This window comes from Aricia agestis, chromosome 3 (assembly GCF_905147365.1).
Source record: "Aricia agestis chromosome 3, ilAriAges1.1, whole genome shotgun sequence".
In the NCBI taxonomy this organism is placed as follows: domain Eukaryota; kingdom Metazoa; phylum Arthropoda; class Insecta; order Lepidoptera; family Lycaenidae; genus Aricia; species Aricia agestis.
In genome coordinates, this window is record NC_056408.1 from 12,437,545 (window position 1) to 12,457,888 (window position 20,344).

Genomic DNA, 20,344 nt, shown 5'->3' on the forward strand with positions numbered 1-20,344 from the left:
TTCGTGCCGAAGCATGGCTATCCCACGTATAGATATTATTGTGGAAAAATGATAATAGTGCTTAGAAATTAATCAATAATCAGCCTTAATTTTAATTTATGTTTATCACTGTATGTTTTCCGTTGAGCAACACGTCAGTCGTCAATCGTCATACTGCATGTAACATTATACAAGCATAAGCCTCCTCAAGTTTGAGAACACACGTCAAACAAGCCTCCAACATTTTTATTTACAACTGTGGTGTGAATGTTTAAACCGTCAAATTTAAATTACCAATAAATTGATTTTGCACGTTCCTGATGTGGTGTGTAGATATAGGTATATAAAATCACTTCATTTGAATGTGGAGTGTGTAAACGTAAGTTTATTTAATATTTATACATATTTTATACAATATAATATTATTGTTTCCAAATGAGTGTGCGACGTGCGTTGTGGACGTGAAAACCCGACAATCTTTGAGAAACCTGTCCGGCTGACCTTAGGGCTTAAAGAGCAACTGCGGAACAGTCGCGCACATCAAATACTTCTTCCTAGTATCGCTGCGAATGCTATAATTAATATTGCTATAAATCACAGCATCATTCGTATAATTTTGATACTCGTTCGATTTGAAATCAGGAAATTTCCTTGTGATCGCGCTGAGCAGCACGGCTCCCGTCGCGTCGCAGTCGCGCTAGGTAATCAAGTGGTGGCGGTCGACGCGCGCGGTGTCGCGGTCGTTATCAATATTATTATTATCGATATAATTACCGCCAAGACATTGGACAGCCCCCAGCTCGATTACCGATCGATAAATACGTGCAATTACAGACCGCGAGCGCTGCGCTACGGCCGCTCCACTGACATATTATATAACATACAGGGCGGAGGACGAGACAATATTCATGATGGAACACCGCGTGAGTCTGACATGTGTGCTGCTGGTGTCGCTGCTGGCCGCGTGCGCCGGCGCGCTGCGGAAACACACGGTGGAGCAACTCCAGAACACCTACCGTGAGTAAATCCCTGTGCATTAAGTGTAGTGACTATAGCATCTTTGTATTACTATTGACTATAGTCAACTTTGACTATAGTCAATAGTAATACAAGGAAAACAATGTTTATCGAAAACCGAAGGTTGAAACGACTTGGTTAAAACGGATCATGTAGGTACCATAATTTGTAATGAAATGTAACTAGGTCTATTGCTATATACATAATAGACTCTTATCTAAGTTCTATCTATGTAGACAGTATACTAGTTGTTTTTTAAATTAAATATCGATAAACATTTATCTCACAAGTCATAAAACCAATTAGCATGTACTCAGGTAGCAAAAAACTTACCTCGCAATGACAAGGAAAGGTGATAGTGGCCAAGCACCCGGCTGATCATAATTTATATCTATCTGGCTGTAGGTTATGTCAAAGGATATGTTCAGGTTTTTGTTATTTTTATAAACAAAGTTTGCAAACATAGTTTTATTTGCAAAGCCAACCGCAGGTTAGTGGTTTGGTAATGCAGCAAGCATAACAAAGTCAGCTGTAAGTTACAGGTATCCTGTACTTTTGTTATTTAAATTACTAAAAGTACATAAAACACAATATTATTTAGTGCTTCCTGTTAAACATTTTTATCCACAGTTAAATGATCTCGTAAAACTTTTATCATCAGCCTTCATTTATATCAAGGGGACATTGTTTTAATGAAAACTCCTCTTGCGGTTGAAAGTGATCTGATTCACAGCTGGTACGGATTAGGATCTCCATGTCGCAAGTAACGATACACAATACAGGGAAAATAATATAACAACTAAGTACATTGTACACATACTACCTATGTGCTACTCCGTAATTCTGATGAGTCAGGTTCAACCTTCAGGCTTCGACCGTGACAAATGCTCATCAACTCGTTACGTTTCAGTAACGAATTCTGGGAATTGGGGCAGTGTGAAGATCCCCAATGAGGTGAACTCAGTGAGCGCAGTAGGGGCGAAGCCTAACCACCTGCAGTACCCGTCCGCGGTGCTGTTCGGTCGGACCTGCGGTGGTACCATCATAAGCCCCACATGGATCCTGACAGCAGCCCACTGGTAAGTGAAGAGTTTAGTAACTCCCCTATGTACCATCAGAGAAGTTGATTCCTAGGCAGATGGCGGTCCTAAGTAATTTGGTCGTATTAAGTCAAACCAATCCAACCGACAGCTAACATTGAATACATTGCCGACTAAATGACGTAGGTCAGCTAGGAATCAATTTCCCCGATGGTACATACCGTACATTGTATAGCCTGTTCAGACTTCCTTTAGTTGTTGCGAGTCCTTATGTCAACGACTTGAGGCTCATTTAGCATTCTCAGATGAAATACTATCGAAACTAACTACAGAAGTATAAAATATTATAATTCATAATCTAAACGAACTATGAAAGTTTGTTTACTAAGTATAAGCCATAACGTCTATCATCTATATTATATCGGTTGCACTCTCATCTCGTCGTATCACAATATCATTATTCATCACTGAGATGTAAGTACTACAATAATATTTAATTTAAATTGCAGTGCCGATTTTTTTTTAAATGTTTTCCCCAGGGTTTCCTAAGGTGGGTTTTGCAAGATTGTTTTTGTTTTTAATAGCACAACGATAACAATTAAAGTTAAAACTAGATATGCGTTTTTCCTTATATTATGTGATCAAGTATTTTGCGTGCCGGGTGCCCACATTGTACTAGTGTCCCGATAATAACATAAATATTGTATAGGTACAGTACATTGTATACTTACTTACTGCTGCGGGCCGTGGCCTCAAGACATTGTTTATCTCGGGTTTTACCACAAAATATGAGTGACGTCATCTACACGCATTATAACGTGTTACGTGCAACACCGACACCGTAAATCATGTTTCTGACTGGTTAAATTGCGTTATTATTCTTATATTGATAACCAAAATAACTTCAGTGTCACATAACACATTTCAGTTTAATAGTGTCCGTGTCCGTCCGTGTGTGTGACGCCATAATATAGACTTTCTTGATCATCTAATTGGCTCTTTTATGCCATACAATATGCAACCCTTACAAAGATGTAGGAGTGGTCGAACGGATGCCAGGAGTTAATTAAGGTAAGATTGACTCTTGGCAAACTGCTTTTAAATCAATCACACGACGAGAACCGCTGGTCAGCGCCGTCAAATCAAGCGAACGTTCACATGTACTTGTAAATACGTAGAACAGCTACACGGTATAACACATTACTCTAAAACGCTCCTACAAGTTTAAGGTGACGCCGCGTTAAGGTAAAAAACCGTGTTAGATATTATGTTTTAGATTGCTTGTTTTCTAGGAGAGGCCGGCCCGGCCTCTCATAGAAAACAAGAAATGCAACAGCAAGAAATGGAAAGGGCGTAAGCGACAAAATGGTTTTTGTCACGTAATTTAAAAACCATCAATATAATATTTCTTAAACGTGTCGAACACAAAAACTAATTTTGGCTTAACAAACTGGCAACATCTGATAATGATAAGTAATGATTTATCTAACAACCAATAAGAAAAGCTAAAGAGTTTGCCTTGGCCCAAAAAAACTTTATCAGCGCGTTGCTTTTTAAGGTTCCGTACCCAAAGGGTAAAAACGGGACCCTATTACTGAGACTTCGATGTCTGTATGTGTGTCTCCAGGCTGTATAATGTATATTTTCTTAATCCCCTCCATATAGAATCCTGGCTACACCCATGTCCATAACGGTACGGAATCCTTCCGGCGTGAGTCTGACTCGTACTTGGCCGATTTTTATAGTTCCACAATGGCTATTTAAAGAAAAAATATCACTATGTATTTTTATGATATGATAACAAAATGGGACGGCGGCGTTTATTGTAATTAGCTCAGAGTTCTGACGAAACTTTCCGTGTAAGTCCCTGATTATCTTGTTGGAATTACCATGTTTACATTGTAGGTAGTGTGGGATAGTACTTGGTAGGCAAGAGGTTCAGGGAAAACGCGCATGTTACATCTATTAAGTACATACTACTAAAAATCACTCAGGTAAGTAAGTACTTTATAATAATTACTGCTTGTAATTACCTATTGGATGCGCATAAGTTGGCATTCTTGGCTAATTACAACTCAGTACCTAGGTAATGTGAGTAGCTCGAGTTCAATTTTCCAAACGCAACAGCAAACAACCATACTTTACGTATAACATTATGTTCTAAGTATAGGGAGATCGCAGACGAGTGAGACGGCACACTTTTTGTGTGATCGAGTCTGCGGCGCACATACACTCCCATAATATACGTAAAGTGTGGTTTTATACTTTGTCTACATACAGTGTATTCATTATAGATATACTTACCTACCTAATATTACCTATAACCTTTATATTATGTATAGAAACAAAAATATTAACATGCTTGTCAAGTCCGCTCAATGACAAACAAACAACAATAGTGGTTGATGTTCAACTGGTAGTTAGTATTCACGGTACACCACCAGACACCCTCATGCCGTTGTAACTCGTCAGTCGTCACAGTTCATACAAATATAATCATCTTGTTCTCTAGGCCTCAAGCACCGTTGTTGTTATACATAATATTGTATAGCTAGCCTACTAGCCCAGGGGTTCCCAAACTGTGCGCCGCGGCGCCCTGGTGCGCAGTGGAAAGGCAAGAGGGGCGCCGCGCCGTGAGTCGATCCTCCATCATTATCCGAAACCACAAATAGTATAAAATAAAATTATAATATGAATCACATAATATACAAAGCAGGCAAATGATTAAATATATTATTTGTTTATTATTATTTACCTGCTTAACCTGACTATAATAAGATTTAAAGGTGTTTATTTTATGTATATTTTTGTAATAGGTAGGTAAAGAAGGGCGCCGTCTTTACTCCCACATTCTTAATGATTCCCGTTTTTGAGCGCAGTATGCTGTTTCTCATTTTATCGAGAAGTTTAACTCCTAGCATTCAGCGCTCCATCGCTCTTTGGCATACCCCGAGTTAGGACTTTTGCAAATCGGTCAATGACCAAGTTTGTGCACCGTAGGTACTAGGTTAGAACGGGCAGAATGCACATGTCGACGAGTCTTCGCTGCAGGGAGATAGGTAAATCCCTCTTCATCAGCGTCTTCATGGACCAGCAGCTCCTCCAGGCGTTTTCGATTCCGCGATCTACTTCATTCCCATGTCTATTTTCAATGGAGACTAACTGGCCCAAATAGATGTACTCGTCCACATAAAATTGCATTTCTTGCTCGTCTACCTCGACCCTATGCTTCGTGCTATTGCTCATTATTTTAGTTTTGGACCTATTCATTGCTAGTCCCACCTCAAGGCTTGCAGCACTCAGTCTTGGAGTCAGTCAGGTCTTGGAGCATTTTTTATAGTATAGGGTAGCGGCTGTGGCAGCGAACAAGACAATGTCATCAGCAAAGCGAAGGTTTTTTTACCCTTTTCTTGCCAACTTCAGTGCCTATTGCCGCCCCTACCTTCCAGTTCTCTAAAGATTTGTTCAAGGACGCAGGTAAAAAGTTTGGGAGAGAGCGGGTCACCCTGCTTGACGCCCTTGAGTACTCAGAATTTAGGACCGGTAGTGTTGAGTTTTATATCTGCTGTACTATTGGCATAAATGATTCTAAGGAGTTCTATGTAGGTGGAATCTATGTCTTGGTTATAAAGGGATGTAAATAATTAAATATAGCTGAGTGTTTAATAGAGTCAAATGCTTTTGTATAGTCGACAAAGGCTAGGTAGAGAGGTTTGTTAAATTCCGAGTACTTTTCAAGGATTTCATTAGCTGTCTGGAGGTGGTCTGCGGTGGAGAAACTGTCTAAAATCTGAATCCGGCTTGCTCTGGCGGCTCCTGTTTATCTAGTTTATGGTTAATAAATTACAATACTTTTATTGTATTTCTTTTGTTAATTATGTGTTATTTATAAACTAACTAAATATGCTAAAATCTTTTGAAAATTTGAACCTATGTACTGTTATTGCACCCCACTCCGCTGGGTGGCGCTGATGTCCTAAAAATGTATTATTGGAAGTAAGCTTTTTTCTCACTTCTTGCCATACTGAAATTAAATTGTTTGTCACTGTTTTGATTTTATCTTCCTCAAGTTAGTTGTAAAATTCGCACTTAGTATTTTACATGCGAGATTTATACTCGCGTCTCGTGGGCTGGCTCGGCTCGTGGCGCGTCTCGCCGCTCGCGGCTCGCGTCGAAGCGCGAGTGTAAACACAAAGCTCGCGTCCCTCTCGACCTCGAGCTTCTACCGCTCCCGACGGGAGCCGCGCCGCGAGACGAGCCACGAGCTCGAGACTCGAGTACACTCTCGGCTCGCGGCTCGCCCGCACAAATTTTGACTTGCCCAAGTTAGCTGTAAAATTCGCATTTAGCACTCTACATAGCACGTTAACCCCTAAACAGCAGCCTCTCCCGTCATTCCAGCACAATATTTACCGGCGGGCTGGAGGTGTTAGCGGGCACCAACAACACGGCTGACGGCTCGGGGGTCTCGCGCCGCGTGAAGCGACTCGTCGTGCACCCGCTCTTCACTGTCGGACCCTACTGGCTCAACGCGGAGAGATTCCACTTCAAACAGGTACAGGAGCTTTCTTGAAACGAGACTGACAAAATATATAGACTGGCAATTTGCGGACAAGGCGGTTCATTCGAAATTGGTAGTGTGAAAGACTACCCACCATGGGATGTTCCCTATGGGTAGTACGCGTACGCGGGTATATACGCGTGCCTCGTCAGTTTTTAGCCGTCTGGGCCTTAGTTTCCTTATATTTCCTTAATCACCCGATGAAATTAAATAATTATTTTCTTTCTTCTGACCAAGCTGGATCTTTAAAATGTTACTATTGTTTGCTATTTATTAATTTAGGTAGGCAGTACGGACTACGGCTTGTAATTTTATATCACCTTACAAGTTAAGGCTACCATGTTGTTGTGCAGATAGCAGATACCATGTTGTTGTGCAGATAGCGGCTCGCTTTGACTACATGCTGGCGGAATTGGAGTCGCCGCTACCGCTGGACGGCGTCACGATGGCGGCGGCGGAGGTGGACACGCGCGCGCGCCTGCCGCCCGGCGAGCAGGTCGGGTACGCCGGGTACGGCGCAGAGACACACGGGGTACGTTCGTGTTTGAGTTTAAGGCCATCCCCTGAGCAAACGACCTTGACCATACATTTGCCGCGTTGCCGAAATCGCGCCAAAATCCTATTTTTTCACTTATCTTAGTTCAAAATTGACCTAAAAAATTCAAACGTCCAGTATACTGTATACAGTACTTAATGCAATTGTTGTCTATTGGCGTGTGTTTCAAGTAACCGTAATTTGTAATTATACTAGGGAGATACTGAATGTACGCTTGAATTTAAATAAATTGGTATTACTTTGGAAGCTGATATCATGAGTACCTATGAAAAACAAAAGATTATTGCTGTATTTTTGTTATAGTTTTGTAGCTTTCAAATTATGAGATATTAAGACTCTAAAAACGGTAAATTACGGCAGAGTTAAGTACCTACCTGCACAAATTTACCACCCCATCGAAGGATTTTTGAAATCAAAATGACCTCAATAGGTCTACGTTAGATCTGTATAGGTTCACAATAATTTTTGTTTGGTCACCTACCTACATTTGTTTTTTAATAAATAATTTAAGTATTAAATTTTGCAAAAAAAAATTGCATCTTAGCATCTCATTTACTTAAACCGAAACTGATTATTCTCTATATTTCTGCATTCTTTATCGTTAGGTCAGTTTTGGTCTATAGGTTTTGCTTTTATTAATGAACGTAAGGATATTGTGAGTCTCTCTACTGAACGAATAATAGAAGTGGCCTGCATAGAGCTGAGCCATCTAATAATTGTGAGCGTAGCAGGCCTCCATCAGGGTTATACGATTTTTTTGGAGTAATTAGTCAATTTTAAGAACAAATTTTGTCAAAAATATGTGCATATAACAAAAAGGTTACCTACAAGGGTCTGTGAGACTATAACAGCCCACTGACCTCCATTATACAAGTACGCGTGTACTTGTATAATGGAGATCAGTGCTACAGCCACTTCTATTGACAACATATAATTACTAATCTTATTTTTTTTTTCTTTATTTAAAGGCCTTACATCGTAAGATTAAGTCGGAATATTTACTAATCTTATTCCTGATAAAAAAGATATAATTAATAAGATAAGTTCTGATCACTGTAGACAAATAGCTTCTTTTAAGAGGATACACCAGGGGCGAGAGAAATTGAAAATAGGTATTTGAAAATGTATTGCTGTCTCACCAATCTCAAGTCTCCCACCGCAGAGCGCGATATAGACAACACGACAAAAGTTCTAATAAAAGAACAGAAAATCTTCGATTCGTTGTCCGTTGATTCCTTCTCCAAAACTTAACCAATTTAAGTACTTTTTCATTAAGAATTAAAGCAAGGCTTGAGCTGTGTTCCTATGTTTTATTTTTTTTGTATATTAGAGCCAGTTTAGTTTTCTGGGTGTTTGAACACAGAGGAAAATCTGGTCATTTTTTTGGGTTTTTGGACGTTCTTACGGACTTCGGACGGTATTGTATACGTGTATACCAGTGTATACTAAGACCGATTGAAAAGTTCTCGGCTTTAAGTTAAATTTATCAAATGAAATGTAATATTACATGAAATACTTTGCAGGACGTAATGCGGCACGACATGCACGTGTTCGAGCTGGAGATCCAGTCGGACGAGGTGTGCTCGGAGCTGGAGCAGTACAACCCCCAGGACATGCTGTGCGCGAAGGGCCGCCCGCCAAAGTACGACTCCGCGTGTAACGTAAGTTTACTCAACTGTATTTCCGAGTATGGAGGTAATTACAGTTTTTAAAACTAATACCTAAGACATTTTTTACCTATATGATGTTCCTTCTTACGTAGACCGCATTTTTCCTGGAGAATTTTGTCAGTCGTCACATGCGCGCTGCATATACAATATTCATATATCGCATCTTTATTTCGTCAATTTAAGCGCGTATAGACAACTTTAATGCGAGCAGAGATAATCAAGATAAATTATACCCTGTCAAACAATGCCAAAAAGAGTTTAAGAAATAAGTAGCGATATTATAAAATGACGTATGTCGTGCATTATGAGCACATGACTAAAGTTTAGTATGCTGTATGAGTTATGAGTTATAACTGACTATACATGTAATGGTAGAGGTCATTCAAATCATTATGTTTCAGGGCGACAGCGGCAGCGGGCTAATCAGCGCGGGTCGCGTGGTGGGCGTGGCCTCGTGGGTAGAGGACGACGCCACCACGTGCGCGCCCGCCAAGCGCGTCGTGTTCTCGCGCGTCGCCACCGCCAGGGACTGGATCAGAAATGTCACCGGCATATGAGCTCACACGACTTATTATATAGATTATAGAGTAAGAGCCTACGACGCGCGACGGCCAGACGGGCCAGACCCCATATCAGAACTGGATACCTCCTAAAGTAACCGCGACCGAAACTTCATAGTAGCTGGTCGTTCTCACCTCAGTAAAGGGCACAAACTGGTAAACCTTCAGCTTTCCTAAACTGAGGAGGGTCTGCCATCGCAGGCTCTTGGTCCAATATTGTAATATCATACCACCAGAAAATTGGTTCATAGGCAGATGGCGGACCGATCTTATTCGCTCGGGTATGCAAAGTCAATCATAATCTGATGCGTGAGATTGACATAATGCGACTTATACCTGGTTTCTAAGTTTTTTTGTAGTCAGTCAATAAAAAGAAATAGTTAATTGAGAAACTTTCGTCAAAAAACCTCAGAAACTGGGCGTTAATAACGTAAGACTCGCTTTTTGCCTATGGATCAATTTATCTGATTGTACTTAATGAAAATACTCTACCTATTTCCCATTCTGAAAACAAATCGTGTATTCAAACGAGGAAATTAAAGCTTAGCTGCTAAGCTCTTCTATCATGTGTTAGCCCATAAAGTTAATATACCTAGCGGAATTCCTCTAGGTATATTAACTTTATGGATAAGCCTTAGCACCTGATAGAAGCAGATCTGACTGCGATATGTTTGACAAAAAATTCTTATTCCCTTTTAGTACTTTAACCAATCTTGACTATATCCTATAGTTTTATAAGTGTTCACAAAATGTTGACATTTGCTAGTCCAATGAACTACTGAGAGAGTTATTGTAAATAATTTTTAATAAACAGCTATATATTGTTACGAAAGTTTATTTTGCCGAATGCCCTCTATGTATCTTATAGGTTCACTGCAGAAGCAGTACCAACAATAGGGATAGTTGAGTAGCCGGGGTTATTGATTTGGGTGTCGTTAAATAAAATAAATATAGTGTTCTTGGAAATTTAATGACTTTAATAGAAGAAATAACTAAATTAAAACAGCGAGATAGAAAAAAAATCATATTAACATGTTTACCCGATTACGTTCAAGCATAGTGATCAAAATTAATCAATGACCTAACAAAATATACAACAAAAGTCATTAAATAATTGAGTCCAGCCAATCAGTTGTTAGCGTAACGTGGACGATCGCAGCCGTAATACACTAAAATAAACGTTATAATATAATACAACTTACAATTTTGAATAATATTGTGATTAAAAAGAAAAAAAGCTAAATAATTGTTTTCTACTTATATAATGCGTAATAATATAAAGTGTCCACTACTCATAAACGTATATAACTATCCATAGGCTTACTTTTAATTTTCACACAAAGTTGGCGTCGGGAGCGACATCGGTCGCGCCGAACCGAACTAACCGACAGTTTGGAGAGCCCGCCGGCTGCCCGCGATCGCCGCCGCCGGACGACGAGCGAGGGCGCCCGCTACAGTAAATATACACTTTACCACTAAAAAGCAAAAATAAAAAACTAAATTTATCGGAAAGTATCGTCCGTGGCGCCGCGAAGGCGTCGGCCGGCCGGGCGGAGCGAGTGTTTCGCCAAAACACGAGTCAAAAGTGAGCAGCCTAACATATTCTGTACAATTTACAACTAGGCAATATAACGAGCCGCTCCCGTCGTTGAGCTTCAGCTTACAATTGTTAGTGCGACGTCGTCGCGTGCTCCCTTTTCGATCGTTAACAATGTAGCTTTTTTTGGAATTTTACTTTTTTACAATATAGAGTACTCAGTTTCTATAATTAATTACATCTAATATTTACAATGGAGGTGAATGGACCATTTCAAACTCTACCTTTACTCGAAAATAATTATGAAATACCTACCCGAAACGAACATTATCTACAACTTTAAGAAGGAAAAGAGGTCGAGCAACGGATTTTGCGATCTCGCGCCAACGCTAGGTCAATATTTCGGGAGGTTAACTCATCAACTGAAAACTGGAGCAAAAAATGAAAACAAATAAAATTTTCAAGTCAGCAGGGTCTCAAACCCGGTTTCACTGCATATGACGTTCGCGTACCGCTCGATGCCCCGCTCGAGGGGGGGCGCCGCCGGAGTTAGGCGTCGTGCACATCGGTCGCGGTGTTGCCCGACCTCTTTAAGCAAAATTCGCCCCAAATGAATCTAGCCGACGCAGGGTGGCGTGTGGCGCGGGCGGCGGGGCCCGGCGCCGGCGGCTCATATCTTGTGGATCTTCTGGGAGACGACGACGGGGTTGTTGCGGCGGATCTCCTGCGCGCCGAGCTCCCGGTAGTCGAACGAGCACTCGTGCTTGTCGCTGTACCGGTGCACCGCGCAGAACAGACCTCCGCAGCGGCACTCGAACCCTGACACATAACAATATAATATTATCACTACATGCTACAAGATAGACACACTATTTTGTATCCTTTCACATTAACGAATTCATAAAGTATATTCAAATTTTCTTTTTACTCGGTTTCTATGGTAGATGTCTTTTTGACCATCTTTAGCGATTCTGTGTTTTTTAAACAGACGTGGATTCTGCGAAAGTCATGAGCGAATAAGTCGACAAACTGGCCTTAAATATTTTGTTTGTTGAAACCTTGCTGTTAGTGTAACAAGTAACCACATAATCAGCAAACTATTGTCTAAGTCGCTCCCTAGACGATAATTCAGCATTACATGTGTACGTGCTGCCATGCACGCATGATCGTTTATTGTATTGATTAATGTGAATGACATGCAAAGTACGTGCTGTGCATTGATTGACAAGTTCTTTAATTTTTCGTCCTGCAATATGTGCCATGCACGCATGATCGTTTTGCGATCGGCATATCATGCAACAATGAATAATGTCACGTAGATGCATGTCATGCTGAATGATCGTCTAGGGAGCACTTAAATAAAATCCCTTAAAAATCTCAGCAACCTTAATATCTCAGTTATTAATAATTATTAGTACAACGAGAGTCTCACCTGTGAGTCCAACCTTCTTGCGACAGACGGCGCACCTGTTCTTTTTCTTCTTGTCCTTGCTGGGATCCTTGTCGTCGGCGTCGGTGTCGGAGGCGCCGGTGCTGGCGCCGCTCGTGCCCGCACCGCTCTCCTCCTCGATTTTCTGAAATTCATACGAACATCATGTTACCAATATTGTCATTTTCAACAGGTAAGGAAACATAACTTATTTTTGATGGTTCTTAATTACAACTTGATACGATGCAACTAATAAATTGGTTCCTACTTAGTAATTCAAATATTAGCTGTAAAATTAAAATTCTAGGATACAAAAGCTTATCACAATAAAATTATGAGTAAATCATTCACAATATAAAACGTATCACCTAAGCGTAATATGATCACAAACAATATATATCAATGAATAGGAAATCATATAAGTTTAAAGATAAACTCAATGTCTGTTATCTAGACCTAGATAAAGTAACTGTTAACTAGCGACTTAGCGAGTTTTAAGTGCAACTATACTTATGTATTTATTTTAATTTTAGTTAAAATGGTTGATTTTTCTACGCCCGCAGGCCCTCGACAAACGACTAAGCCTAAAAACCTTGCCTAAGCTTTAATAATAATAGGTTGCTAGATGCTAGTATTTTAGTGACAGAAATTTCCCCTGTGTAAAGCATAATATTATGGAGACACTGGTTGGCCATTGCTGACTGGAGACCAACCCTTTTTAGCGTCCTTTTGCCGATCGGTAGTCCAGCTCCAGTACTGGAGCTAGGAGCTTCGAACACCTCCTTCAGATCCGTCAAATGCACAGCCGTACTTCTAGCATTGTTGAGTGATCTTTTTATCGAGGTGGGCCCGTCTATTTTAATCTTGGAATATTTTCGGCGGGAATTTTCGGTAATCCTTTCCTGTGGCAGATGCGCGCTGTCACTTATTTCAGCGGACGTTCGTTTATTTTGGACGCTAGTGGAATCGGGCTGCGGGAGGCCGACGTTTTGGGCGGATTTGGTGTTGAGACTACTGTTGCTCGATCTACTGTTCTTCCGCGAGCTAGACTTTTTCCCCTTCGACTCCTTTTTGTTAGCACCATTATCCATTATTTAAGAATGTTTTTCTTGTGTTAGTAGCAACATAGTGATCATTATCAAAGGCTTATCAGTATATAAAATAAACTTTTTACTTTAGGAAAAACACAAACGGATAAAGTTGATCAAAAACATGTTTATAAATTTTGTTTACAGTAAGTTTTCCAAAAAATTGTTTTTATTTGATTGACATAATTTGTCACATAAAAGCCATAATTTTTTTTTCACAATATTTGTTATAAGTTATGACTTATGGCTGATTTACACGTATTAAGTTGATAAGTAGTTAACTAAATTTAAACTTAATTTTAAGTTGTTAATTGCGTGTAAACACAAAATTTAGTAGCAATATCGTCCATGATCGATTCAATTAATTTAATTTGTAAGTAAAATTTAGATGTGGCCCACAGTTTCGTTGATTAGCAATTAGCAAGTAGCAATTCGTTAATCGAGTGGAATCGTAAATTTTTGTAAAAACTAATCCTTCCCGTACCTATGCTCCATACCAAATTGCAACACATTCGTTTAGGACGTGAAGATGCAACAGACATCCGTTGCGTAGTTTTAAAGATTAAAGGAAACAAAGGGGCATGAGGGAAAAAAAGCGACTTTGTTTTATAATATGTATAGAATTATAGATTAACCTATCAATATACAAAAAATCTGCTTGTTAGGGTTCCGTTTTAGGGTTCAGTAGTCAAGCAAGTTTTGTTGATTACAGAACCCTATAACGGAACCCTAACGAGCTGATTTTTTGTATATTAATAGTCATAACAGTCCATAATTTAGGACCATCAATTCAAAGTATGAAATCCTTTCTATCTCTGCGGGGCTAAAATGGTCACAATTATCAATTCCTCTCAATCAATTCAGCAAATGAATTGTCAAAACTGTCAAACTGACAAATGTCAAATCAGTACAAAAATACAGAAATGAATTGCAAGCAGTTGCATTTTGCGATTTTAGAAAAATTAATCATATTATGATTCATATCATGATTCTTCAAAGCGACCATTTTAGCCCCGCTGTTAGCTACCACTTTCGAGATTTTTCGCAAATAAAAAAGTTGTTCGTCTTATTAATAATTAAGCTACTCACAAAAAATTTGCTTGATAGTAATAAAGAAAAATTAGGGCTCTCGTACTATAACATCCATAGGAGCATAATTTATGTCTACTCTGATAATATTATTATAGTTACCAACTTAGCTAATTGTGTTTTGTTAATTACACATACCTCCGACAGTCATCAGGTAAATGAATAGAGCTCGTAGTTCGTTATAATACTCGTGTAATTACTGTTTTCTGATTAATTGGTTTTATCAGCATTGTTACACGGAAGTGTATGCGATGCGACATGATGCGACCTTAGCCGCGACGTGAATATTAACAGACGAGTGTGTCTATCTCTTTTCTCTATGTTATATTTTGTAGTTTTGACATATTTTCAACGTTACACAACATTAAGCCACTTTTGAAATATTTCTTCAAAAACGAGGTGAAATCGTTAAATTTATTGTTACTAACGTTGAACATATTTTAAGTTTTTTTTCAAACACGTTCCAAAATTTCTACCTACGAGTTACGACAAATTCTGCAGTTGAGTTTTGTAAACAGTTACAACTTCAAAAGTTATCTTTAGTAAAGAAGTTTTTAAGTCTAAGGGCCTGTTTCAACACTTCCTGATAAGGCTATCCACCAAGTATGGAGATTATGTCAAAAAAGTTGTGAATAGCCTATTAGGCACTTTATCAGAAAGTGGTGAAACAGGCCCTAAAAATATTCTATATTCCGCCATCGAGACAGTCTGGATGTAACGCATTTTGATCTTATCGGTGATATCCCATATCACCTTTAAAACAACGTTGTCAATGACCGCGCATAGTAAAATGCATATTTTGATTCTTTTAAATTGAACTAGTGTGCACTGGTTCTAAATTATTATCTTAAAAGAAGCAGCAGCAGCAGCATTATAAGAACTTTTATTTTCGTTTGAAAATACTATTAATGTCAATAATAGCATTTTCTGTAGAAATGAACTTTTCCCAATAGCGCACTAGCGGGAACATCGAGGATGGCCACTGGCCGCTACGGCGTGGCCATAGTTTTACTACGGCGTGGCCGCTACCGCGTGGCGGCCAGGGTGCGCGTGGTCTTTGGCAGTTTCATACTAAGGTATCTATCTCGATGGCCGCCGCGACCTGGCCGCTAGTGCGCTGTTAGCCTTAATGTGCCAATAATGGAGTTTACCTTGTGAGTTATGACGCTGATCGTAGATAAATGACGATAATATAATATGCTAAATACCACAGTTGCCCTGATAAGTTTTAAACTTATAGGTGATATAATATAATAATGTGCTGTACCACTGTCTGAATGTAAGTTTTGATGTTATAGGCACCAGGGTATAGGTGACTGGTTTGGTAGGGAACTAGGTTACTTTTGAAGTTATAGATGAAGAGCGTTAAATAGCGTCACGTTTGTGGACCACAGTAGCCTGGATGTTGGTGAGTGGTGAGAATAGGCAGTAGGTAAAGAGCGTTAAAAGGCCTCACGTCTGTGGTGGTTGTCAGGCTGGGGGAGGTCGGCAGGCCGGCGAGGCTGGGCAGGCTGGGCAGGCTGGGCACGGTGGGCGCGGCGGCGGCGAGGGGCGTGGCCGCGGGCGCCGGCACGAACGTGCTCGCCACCGGGGACGGCGTCGTCGCGGGGGGTTGCTGCTTCTTTTTTAACGCCTCCTGAAAACACAGAGTTATTGATCAACATAATGCCAAAAGAGCGAGTGTAACAGTCGAGTGATACGCTCGTAGACTGTACCAGCAATCGACGGTTTAGAGATTTTTTTTTTGTGTAACCCGCAGATTCAAAATGTTATCCAGAGGTTTTACATAAAGTGTATAAACAAGTACACCTAACCACACCTATAAAAAGTAATTTTTGAACCAATATATTATGTATTTTGTAATTATTTATCTAATGAATCCATAACAATATTATAAATGCGAAAGTGTTTCTGTCTGTGTGTCTGTGTTTGTCACTGAACCGATTTTGATAAAGCCAGGCGCGGTCGCAGCCTAAAATTGGGGGGGGGGGGGGGGTCCACTCTGCACTCACTAATCACGCTAATTTTTTGTTTTTGTTGACAGCTGTCTAAGGTCGGACGCAGTGGTGGTTAGGGGATAGCTAGAAATTTCCTTTTATTATTTGGCAAGTTTTTGAGATTTTTCAATTTGACCTTTATAATTGGGGGGGGGTAATGACCCTTGGGACCGCGCCTGATTTTAGCGCAGTATGTTTTATAAATATGTCGCGAATCCAAAACTTAAGATTGATTTTTTTTATATATTTATTTGTCATGTCCTGCCTCTAACCTATTACTTTTTTACGTTCTCTTACGCAAAGAAAAACGCAACCTGGCGTCACAGATCAGTTTAAAACCGATTATCAGCAATAGACAGGTGCTGCCACCTATAATTCTTACATGGTCCTCTATATTTTTTTACTTACAACAATATTACTGCCTGTTTTCTATTGTGCAAGAATGCTGTTAGACTTTACAAAATATAATAATATTTGTCACAAGCAATTCTCGTGTTTTCCTTATGGCGGCTCTCGACATAGGCGAACGCGTTGGCCAACGTTGGCCGTAGGTATTTAGACGTTGGCCAACGCGCGAACGCCCGTTCTACACATTGGGCCAACGCGTCTGCAGACGCCGTTCGCCTATGTCGAGAGCCGCCATAAGGAAAACACGAGAATTGCTTGTGACAAATATTATTATATTTTGTAAAGGCGAACGCGTTGGCCAACGCGTTCGCCTATGTCGAGTGCCAGCATTATATGCACAGCATTTTCATGTGGTTTTACAGCTCATACATATAATGCATGTTACATGACTCAACTCAAGATATTATTTTTAGTATTAGGTCCTTTCTAGGTATAATATGAAATTGGCATTTTGTTGTACATGCCACTTTGATCTCAAATTTCTCCTCTTTAGTGAATTCCAAATTCAAGTTTATATTAAACATTTGTGGGATATGTGTGAAGGCCGGAAGATCTTCCGACCGATTATGCTCGGTCAGGCCGGAGCCCACGTGACACATTTCAACTGTCGTATATGTCGCAGCCAACTGGTTAAAATAGCCATTCCATCAAACAGCTAGCCCTTTGACTGAACAACGCCATTCAATCACACGTCTAGCTTTTAGATTGAATATTTCAGTCGCTCAAAACGTTCAACACTACAGCTGATTCAAAACCAGCACTTTGATTGAATTAGTTCAGCGCTCACCACCGCGGCGCTAGATGCGTTTTGTTTACAATATGGCGTCAACTAGCCGGTATTTTGTGATTGTATTAAGATATTTTTCGTAAATATACGTTACAAAAGTTATTAAAGTGACAGAAATAATGTGCCCACATACGAGTGAATCAAAATTCAAACAAATATTCGAGGAGAAATTACGGGATTATGAAATAAATCACCAAGGTATTTATTGCAATTGTGTTCAAACTGAGTTAGGTTGGGTTGCACCAACTAACTTTAACAGCTATAACTTTAACTACAGTGCAAAATGTCAAATCTTTGGTTAAAGTTAAATATGGCGTCCAAGGACGCTATATTTAACCTCCGCTCATACGTATATTGTATATGAAAATTTACTATATTTTACAGTGTTATATTTTTTGTGTCGACTTTTACGGATAATTCAATTTTTTATACCCTCAATCCCGTTACCTGTAGCTTCAATAAAAAAAATAAACGCAACAGACATCTGTGAATTTCTCCAACCGGAGACTTACCTACTTACTAACCTTAACTTTAACCAAAGTGAAGGTTAAAGTTAAAGCTAAAGGACGCCATATTTAACTATAACCATAACTTTAACCACGCCTCTGGTGCAACCCAACCTTAGAATACAAATTATATTCTACTTGTTATTATTACGCTTGTGTAATAATAACACTAAAGTAATGTACACCTTAGTTAATTTGCCAATTAACCAGTTAGCTAAGCGTCGTCTAGCTGTAGTGTTGAACGTTGCAGTCAAGAAGTCGGCTAAATGACGTATAGCCGTGTGATTAAATGGCGTTGTTCAGTCAAAGGGCTAGCTGTTTTGAATGGCTATTTTAACCAGTGGACTGTGACATATATAATACCGACGCACAGTGTTTATTGTAGCCCAAAAAACGGACATCGTCTTTTTATTTGTGAATTCGAAAGAGTACTTAATTACAAATCCCCGAGTAAAACACCCAGGAGTCTCACTTTAATAGTTTTTGAATTAACTCGAAAAGAAAATCCCAATCCCGCGTTCATAAAAAAGTGAAAAGTTATTATATTTCAAAATTGGACAATTTATAATTTATTGGACCAAAATTACTTGTAGGACATACAAAAAGCTACATTATGAACCCTTTTTTAGTCGGCTATCACTTATGGGGGCCATGAAAACGAAGAAAATCGATTTTCAGTTTTTATTTATTTCTGACTAAACTAAGTCGATGTTGAAAGCGCATGTTACTTTAAAAGAAAGGTAATCATCACCACTACCAATAGTAAAAATACCAAATCCCTAACACGTGGAACTTTTGAGTTCTATGACTTTAAAAAATCCGGGATTGGTGGAATTTGTGGACTTTGTTTTTTGTTACACTATTCGATCATGTTGCTAACAAGGAACAAATTCTGCGAAGTAACTATAGTTGTCAAAGCTTAAAAAGTACTAAATATTTTTAAATGTACTTTGGTATTTTTACTATTGGTAGTGGTGATGATTATGTTTCATCTAAAGTAACATGCGCTTTCGACATCGACTTAGTTTAATCAGAAAAAAATAAAAACTGAAAATCGATTTTCTTCGTTTTCATGGCCCCCATAAGTGATAGCCGACTAAAAAAGGGTTAATAATGTAGCTTTTTGTATGTCCTACAAGTATTATATTACATGTTTTTTTTTCTAATCTGTATCTATTTTGAAATATAATAACTTTTCACTTTTTATGATCGCGGGATTGGGATTTTCTTTTCGATATAATTCAAAAACTATTAAAGTGAGACTCCTGGGTGTTTTACTCGGGGATTTGTAATTAAGTACTCTTTCGAATTAACAAATAAAAAGACGATGTTCGTTTTTTGGGCTACAATAAACACTGTGGCGACGCACTTAGAAAACTTCGATAGCGCGATCCCGGAATGTTAGGCGAATTGTCGGTATCACCACATATTCATTTATTTGGTACATTGGAGTTTCCAAAACAGTCATTCATTTGTTTTTTTCTTGATTATATTTTTTTCTTTGGAGTCGTTCATATCGCACAATGGAAAAATTGAAATATCGCTTTATTTACGAATAATATGAGTTCTACCGTGGCACGACTGCTGTAGAAACAGCTCGAAGAATTAACAATGTGTATGGCGCTGGTGTCGCAAAAGAAACACGGTACGGTTTTGGTACCAACGTTTTCGTTCTGGAAATTTCGACCTTCAGAACAAGCCCCGTGGGCGACACGAGTGACGAGACCAAAATGAATAATGAAGAATTAATGGCTATTGTGGAAGCGGATCCGTCGCAAACCACTTCAGAGTTAGCAGCAGGCTTCGGTGTAAGTGATAAAACTGCTTTAATCCACTTGAAGCTAATTGGGAAGATAAAAAACTTGAAAGGTGGGTACCTCATGAATTGAGTGAAGCAAACCAGAAAACACGCGTCGACTGCTGCGTTACATTGCTCAACCGACACAATAATGAAGGGATTTTAAATCGGATCTTTATGATAATCGGAAGCGTTCGTCGCAATCGCTATCACACAATTATCGCTGCACTAAGCGAAAATTGACTCAGAAAAAGTTAATCCTGAGTGTTTGGTGGACTAGTGCCGGTGTCGTTCACTACAGCTTTCTAAAATCTGCCCAAAC

General features: G+C 39.4%; 2 protein-coding genes across 10 annotated transcripts in view; one reads left to right on the forward strand and one right to left on the reverse strand.

Annotated features, from left to right (window-relative positions):
* The first annotated feature begins 599 nt into the window (after window positions 1-599).
* LOC121725419 (scolexin B-like) lies at window positions 600-10,210 on the forward strand. Of its 4 annotated transcripts, none has more exons than XM_042112395.1 (7): window positions 600-996; window positions 1,907-2,075; window positions 6,417-6,591; window positions 6,977-7,129; window positions 8,677-8,814; window positions 9,225-9,398; window positions 9,599-10,210. In XM_042112395.1, the coding sequence occupies exons 1-6, from the start codon at window positions 888-890 to the stop codon at window positions 9,378-9,380; spliced, it is 900 nt and encodes a 299-aa protein (XP_041968329.1). In that variant the 5' UTR covers window positions 600-887; the 3' UTR covers window positions 9,381-9,398; window positions 9,599-10,210. The 4 variants fall into 4 exon arrangements, with proteins under 4 accessions (XP_041968329.1, XP_041968330.1, XP_041968327.1 ...); XM_042112396.1 differs by having other exon boundaries at window positions 9,225-9,387; window positions 9,593-10,210; XM_042112393.1 differs by having other exon boundaries at window positions 9,225-10,210.
* A 124-nt stretch (window positions 10,211-10,334) lies between these two features.
* LOC121725421 (AN1-type zinc finger protein 6) overlaps window positions 10,335-20,344 on the reverse strand; it is a 31,227-nt gene continuing 21,217 nt past the window's right edge. For 5 of the 6 annotated variants that reach the window (XM_042112402.1, XM_042112400.1, XM_042112401.1 and 2 more), the window contains 3 exons: window positions 15,983-16,162; window positions 12,353-12,494; window positions 10,335-11,739 (listed from right to left, as the gene is read on the reverse strand). In XM_042112402.1, the coding sequence (XP_041968336.1) occupies window positions 11,591-11,739; window positions 12,353-12,494; window positions 15,983-16,162 (471 nt within the window). In that variant the 3' untranslated portion in view covers window positions 10,335-11,590. Of the gene's footprint in view, window positions 11,740-12,352; window positions 12,495-13,062; window positions 13,561-15,982; window positions 16,163-20,344 lie in introns of those variants that run through there. The other variant, XM_042112399.1, reaches the window with a different exon arrangement.